This window comes from Cebus imitator, unplaced genomic scaffold (assembly GCF_001604975.1).
Source record: "Cebus imitator isolate Cc_AM_T3 unplaced genomic scaffold, Cebus_imitator-1.0 Scaffold118, whole genome shotgun sequence".
Lineage (NCBI taxonomy): Eukaryota > Metazoa > Chordata > Mammalia > Primates > Cebidae > Cebus > Cebus imitator.
The window spans coordinates 1,224,830-1,231,939 of NW_016107433.1; the positions used below are offsets into that span (position 1 = coordinate 1,224,830).

Here is a 7,110-nt window from a genome sequence, read left to right on the forward strand (position 1 = left end):
TTTTAAACAGAGTCTCACTCTGTTTCCCAGGCTGGAGTACAGTGGGGCGTTCTTGGCTCACTGCAAACTCCGTCTCTCGGGTTCAAGCAATTCTCCTGACTCAGCTTCACGGGTAGCTAGGATTACAGGTGTACACCACCGAGGCTGGCTAATTTATTGTATTTTTAGTAGAGGCGGGGTTTTACCCATTTTGCCCAGGCTGGTCTTGAACTCCTGACCTTAGGTGATCCACCTGCCTTGGCCTCCCAAAATTCTGGGATTACAGACATGAGCCACCATGCCTAGCCTGTTTGTTCTGAGGCAGAGTCTTGTCCTGTCACTCTTTTTTTTTTTAAGCTTCTAATCTCTCTTTTTTTTTTTTTTTTTTGAGACGGAGTCTCACTCTGTCACCCAGGCTGGAGTGCAGTGGTGTGATCTCGGCTCACCGGTTCAAGCAATTCTCCTGCCCAGCCTCCCAAGTAGCTGGGATTACAGGTACATGCCACCATGCCCCCTAATTTTTTGTATTTTTAGTAGAGACGGGGTTTTACCATGCTGGCCAAGCTGGTCTTGAACTCCTGACCTTGTGATCTGCCCACCTCGGCCTCCCAAAATCCTGGGATTACAGGCATGAGCCACTGTACCTGACCAATGCCTGGCTAATTTTAAATTTTTTGTGGATATGGGACTTTGTTGCTGAGGCTGGTCTGGAACTCCTGGACTCAAGTGATCCTTCTGTTTGGGCATCCCAAAGTGCCGAGATTACAGATGTGAGCTATCCTGCCTGAGGGGTTTGGTCCTGAGGGGTTTAAGCGAGACTGGCTGTCAGTCTCCTGGTTGGAGGAGTCCTTTCCAGGCTGTGCTTCAGGACTGTGTTTTTGGCCTTGCTAATAGCATGTGTGGAGATAGCCACGACTCATACCAATTTCAGGCCCCTCACTGCAGGCCGTGCAAATCTGCTGGCATTCCCTTTGCGCCTCAGCAGTGAGCCTTCAGACATGTGAGAATCTTTCTGTGTGCCTGTCTGGAAGGAGTGACATTGTCTTCCCTATCACTCTTCTCCCTCAAGTCTAGCTAGGCTAGGCTCTCTGTCTGCTTTGCTGAGGTGGTAGAACAGGGTGGTTACTTTGAAGGTTTGAGAAAACTGACATCATCCTCCATGAAAACTCCTGTGGCTTGGACTCTGGATTTGATGTGGAACTCTTCTGCCTGTGGCCTTTGTTTGGAAGTGGAAGCCCTGGTTTAGGACTGGCTTGCTCTTCTCTAAGATTGCCAAACTCAGAGCAGTGCTCTCACTGATGTTGTCTGTTTGTTCTTGTCTCCAGGCCCAAGTTGTCATTAGGAGTCCTGACTCTGGAGAGACCTCCAAATGTGGTCAGTTCAATTCCACTATCTATGAGCTGCTGACCTAGAGCGAGTTGGAGTTGGCTAACCTCACTGAATCTCCTTTTGGTCATCTCTAACTTGGGGATTGACTCACAGAGTGTGATTACAAACAAGTGTGCATAAGCTCTTTGCACATTTCTTTTCTTTCTTTTTTTTTGAGACGGAGTCTCCCTCTTGTTGCCAGGCTGGAGTGCAGTGGCACAATCCCAGCTCACTGCAACCTTCACCTCCCGGGTTCAAGTGATTCTCCTGCCTCAGCAGCTGGGACTACAGGTACACGCCAACATGGCCAGCTAATTTTTGTATTTTTAGTAGAGATGTGGTTTTACCATGTTGTCCAGGATGGTTTTGATCTCTTGACCTTGGGATCTGCCTGCCTCAGCCTCCCAAAGTGCAGGGATTACAGGCGTGACCCACCGTGCCCGGCCTCTTTGCACATTTCTATGCCTAATATGCATTAGTGAAAATGAAGTGGCTGGGCGCAGTGGCTCACACTTGTAATGTAAGTGCTTTGGGAGGCCGAGGCGGGTGGATCACCTGAGGTCAGGAGTTCAAGACTAGCCTGGCCAACATGGTGAAACCCTGTCTCTACTAAAAATACAAAAGTTATCCGGGCATGGTGGCGCATGCCTGTAATCCCAGCTACCCAGAAGCAGAGGTTGCAGTAAGCTGAGATCAGGCCATTGCGCTCCAGCCTGGGTGACCAGAGTGAAACTCCATCTCAAAAAAATTAAGAAAAAAAAAGAAAATGAAGTATCCACAGCCAGAAACTGTTATTTTGAGTTTTGTTCTCGGAAACACTTAAAATTGGAGGATAAAATGGAGTTTTCCTGTTGTCTAATGGGATCTCCTGGGTTAGAAGTTTTAAGCTGGGATCTATGGCTGAACAACCAAAAAATTATTCACAAGGCTGTGACATCTCTGTCTCTGTGCAAATGTGTTGGGAGAGGGCCACAGTTGCTGAGACATTCTTAGAGGGTCTTTGCACTCACAGAGACCAAGGTGTCAGTGAAGGCTGTGGTCAGTGGGTAAGAGATCATCAGAGTCTTTTCTGCTTTTCAAGGAGCCTGGCCTCAGTCAGCCTGTGGACTGTTGGGGTGAAGCAGGAGATGGGGTGGTCAGTGGCCCTCTCACAAGAGCTGTAGGAGAAGCTGTCATGATAGTCAGTCCCCCCATCTAATGTGAGGCTGCCTCTGAGCCCATGCTTCTTTTGTTTCTTTCCAGCCTGTTACTTGCACAGTAAATGTTTAGACGGATCAGGACTTGCTGGCTATTCTGGGGGAACATCCTCACAGTCTGTCCTGGACCCCTGTCCCATGTTGCATGGAATTAGGAGAGGGGCTATGCACTCTTGCTTGATTTTTTTTTTTTTTTTTGGACTCAAGAGTGCTCCCTCCCATCCATGACTTGAAAGCTTTGTGGGAGGTTTGGAGTCAGAAACTGTAAGTTCTTGTTTGTTGTGCCATGTTCTGTGCTGGGAGACAGGGTTTCAGTGGGTGGGGGTGTGTGTGGCAAAAACCACACCAGAACCTCACAGCCCAGAACCACAGTGCTCTCAGGTAGAGGAGTAGGGCCTGGGTGTGTTGGTAGGAGTTTGCATGTGTGGGTGGGGGGTCAAAATTTGAATCTGAGAAGGAGTTCCCAACTAGGTGGAGTCTCAGTGGTGACTTGGATGAAGAGCAGAATTGACTGAGCAGATGTGGGTAGGGTAGAGATTGCAGGAGGGAACTTGCCTGTGCACAAAACACTGTGAGGGCCGGGGATGAGGGCCAGGTGTGGTGGCTCACGCCTGTAATCCCAATACTTTGGGAGGCTGAGGCAGGTGGATCATCTGAGGTCAGGAGTTCGAGACCAGCCTTGTTAACATGGTGAAACCCGTTTCTACTAAAAATAGAAAAAATTAGCCAGGCCTAGTGGTGTGCACCTATAATCCCAGCTACTCGGGAGGCTGAGGCAGGAGAATTGGTTGAACCCCGGAGGTGGAGGTTGCAGTAAGCCGAGATTGTGTCATTGCAGTCCAGCTTGGGCAACAAGAGGGGAACTGTCTCAAAGGAAAAAAAAAAACAAAAAAACATGGTGAGCAGGCTCTAGGCAGATTCTACACACATGTCTGTGTGTGTAGCTAGATCGAGGTAGGAGAGAATGGCCAGGGAGATGGGGATGAGTGTGGATGGTCACCTGTGAAGCTTAGGGGTTTGACCTTTAAGCCAAAAGCAAGGGTGTTGTACGGGAGGAGTATGGTCAGCTTTGTGGTTTTTGAGCTCAGGGATGCAGAGTTAGCAGAAAGAAGAGATGGGCCTTGACCAGAGGACCCAGTGTCAGCACTGATGTAACAGATGAACTTAGGGCAAGACCCATTGACATCACTGGATGACAGTGAGTCTGACCATGTGGCTGTTGTGATCACTACACGGAAATAAACACAAGATGGTGAAGCAGGCCTCAATCCACTTAGTTTTGAAGGCTGCTTATTTTTTGGGAGCTCCTGATCTGTCCTATTCCTCAGAGAGATTACTCTTCCCCACTCTGCCCTGCTCTACCAGGCCAAAGGGTCCTTTCCTTCCTTTATCCCTCCACCCCTTTTACCTCTACCACTACTTTAGTCAAGGAGTTTTTGTATCAGCAAGTTATCACAGGCTGGGTGTGATAGCACATGCCTGTAATCCCAAGCACTTTGGGAGGCCAAGCTGTGGATCACTTGAGTTCAGGAGTTTAAGACCAGCCTGAGCAATATGGCGAAGCCTGGTCTCTACAGAAAATACAAAAAGCAGCCTTGGGAAGTGGAAGTGGGAGGATTGCTTGAGTCCTGGAGGTCCAGGCTACAGGGAGCTGAGATGGCACCACTGCACCCTAACTTGGGGGACAGAACGAGACCCTTTTCATGCCCCGAAACATTTGCTGGTGCTGTTTCTTCTGGTTGGCATATGCTTTCTGAGGACTGCCCAACTTTGCTGTGAGCCAAGGGTAGAAGGAGACATGGCCCTTACCCATTCCTCCAGCTTTTCCCCTACCCTCAGAGCTCTTAGGCACTGGGTATGGCATCTTGGAAGCTGCAGCAGGGTCAGGGCACACTGAATGACATAGCAAGTACCAGGGTGGAAGGGGCAGAAATGCCAGGGGTGGGAGCTGTGCTCTGCCTTAGGTACTCTTTAAGTTTCTATGTGGGTACAGCCAGAGTCTGACCCTTTGGAAGTGTGACCAAGACCACAGCTAAGACTAGATGATGGTCCTGTGCTTTCCCCACTTGTTGATTTGTTTCTTGGCAGAGTATGAACTGGGACACACCTTGTGTTCCTGTGTGGCAAGCGTGACTGGATCTAAGCTTTCTCCTCTGCTTGCTTTAGATTTTCCTGGACGTTTCTTAGTCATCCCAGAACTGAGCTTCTATTTTTAATGCCACTACCTCCTAGGGGACCTAAAATAAAGCTGGCTTAGCTTCCTGGTCCCTCATTGGCTTGGTGTTGGTCACAGGGTGGGAGATTGGCTGCTTTGTCACTGTTCCCCTACACAGTTCCTCCCTACTGGCTCCTCTGGCTTTGGGTGAGGTCACAGGGACTGCAGTGAGCTAGCACTTAACCATGTTGAGCTGAGGGGCTTTACCATGTTCCCTTAGAGAAGCTTCTTGATCACTGGTGCTGTCAGGTTGCCATCCCCATCTTACAGTGGAGGTGGCTGAGGCCCTAAGAAGGGCGGTGACTTGCATCAGATCCCACTACTGTGAATGCTTGTCTGCTGGGGTAGAACCTACCTCCTCATTGCTTTGGTTCAGAGTCCTATTATCAGGACAGAGCGGGTGGGCTCCTCTACAGTCGGGGCCAGCCACAGAACAACACGTGGCTCTGTAGTCAGGGGATCTGCAGCATCGAGATGTGGGCTTCCCTACTTGGGAGGGGCCCAAGTGGCTCTCCCCTCTGGAGCTTGAGTTTTCCATCCAATATCGTTACAGCCATGGTCTCTAGTTGGAAGGGGATATCCCCTCCCTCTCAAGAGACCCGAGAGAGAGCTCCTTGGGGTGAAAGCAATGCTGGGATGAAGGATGTGAAGAGATGACACGTTTCCCCCCTCACAGCCTCCATCTCTGCTTCCCACAACCCTCAGCTTTCCCTTCGATCCTTGAACTCACATCCCCAGCTCTGAAGTGGGTAGAAGTCACTCCCATCAACAAAGAAATATCCTAGAAAGGGCCAGGTCAGGTATCACCTGGCCTTTGGGCTGTAAACTGTCCCCATGAGACTAAGGGGGTCACTTGCTGTTTTTGTCAGAAGAGGGGCCTTGAGAATCTTCTCCCACCCCTCACTGGGTCTTCCTCTATCTGTCAGCATAGCTCTGGGACAGTGTTGGGGACCTGAGGGCTGTAATATAAAACAGTACACACACACACAGATAGCAGTTGTTCTGGGCTGTAAAGTGGGAAGAACAGCAATAACTCTGACCTTGCAGGTTGTTGAGAGGATTACATGGAAAGATATTGGAGGAGTTATAGCTAGTGCTTGACTTAGACCACGGTCGGGACCGCGGACCGGTCGTAACACGATTTGGTCGTAAGTGGAGTAGGCTATATGTACAGTTGAAATGGTGCACGCGGAGATGGTAGTGCTGCCGGAAGCTGGTCTGCACTGTCGTATGCCCAGCTGGGCAACGTTTGCACTGCCAGATATGGAGCAGTCGTGGCTAGCGATTGTGGTCGTAAAGTCAAATGGTCATAAGTTGCATAGGTGGTAAGTCGATCAATACCTGTATCTCCTCCCGTAAAGTGTCTCCTCGTATTGGGCTTTAAAGGGCCTGCTCTGTCCTTTCTTTGTTGTAGACCCACCCTCAGCACCCCTCCTGTGTGCTCCACAACCCTGGCACCTGTGTGTCTCATTAACCAAGAACTCAAAGGAAAGGCCAGGTCTGGTCTACCTCTGGGCTCCCATCACCGGTCTGGCTTGGGAGTGGTGTCCTACCAGTTCCCGAGGGCCTCTCCATGTTCTCTGAGGGAACAGATCTCAGCAAAGGACTCCAGGAAGGCCAGCAAGGGGTGGGGGTCAGTGGCTGGTCACCTCCTACTCTTGTGGTACCAATGCTTCCCTCCCTGTCTCATTGGTCTTGCAGGTCTCTGTGAGGCCGGGTGACGCTCCAGAATGGGAGACAAGCCAATTTGGGAGCAGATTGGATCCAGCTTCATTCAACATTATTACCAGTTATTTGATAATGATAGAACCCAACTAGGCGCAATTTACGTAAGTCTCCAGCTTTAGGACCAGATAGGACCCCGGAGGATCAGTTTGGATGTTGGGCCAGTGTGTTCAGTTCACAAGTTCTGGCAGCCCTATTTGGACTGGCTACCCCTCTCCATCTGAGCTTTTGTCCAAGGGACAGGAGCCTGAGGACTGGTCCAACTAACTACCTGGTGTATGCTTTTCTTTCTTTCATCTGCCACAAGAGTGGGAATCCTGCTATTCTGGGCAGGGTGTTCTGGGCTTGCCACTCCATGTGACTAGTGCTTGTCATGGCACGTGGTTTTGGATTGGGCAGCAACAGGCAGAGGTTAGGGCTCATGGTGCCCTCTGGAGGCAGCAGCCATGAGCATCTTCAGTGCAAAGCTGAGCTCTTTGGGAGGCCTGGGCCCAGCTTCCTTTTGGATCCAAAAGTTCCTGAATGCTCACAGGAAACAAATGGAGTTAGCCCAGGGAGGCTGATATGTCCTTTGACAAACCTTTTATGCAGGCATTGTTTGCCGCTCTTTTTTTTTTTTTTTTTTTT

General features: G+C 50.0%; 1 protein-coding gene across 3 annotated transcripts in view; it reads left to right on the plus strand.

Moving 5' to 3' along the window:
* The window catches only part of NUTF2 (nuclear transport factor 2), a 25,108-nt gene that overhangs the window by 10,998 nt on the left and 7,000 nt on the right, over positions 1–7,110 (plus strand). For 2 of the 3 annotated variants that reach the window (XM_017539429.2, XM_017539430.2), the window contains exon 2: positions 6,460–6,587. In XM_017539429.2, coding sequence (XP_017394918.1) covers positions 6,489–6,587 — 99 coding nt within the window. In that variant the 5' untranslated portion in view covers positions 6,460–6,488. Of the gene's footprint in view, positions 1–1,304; positions 1,354–6,459; positions 6,588–7,110 lie in introns of all 3 variants that reach the window. The other variant, XM_017539431.2, reaches the window with a different exon arrangement.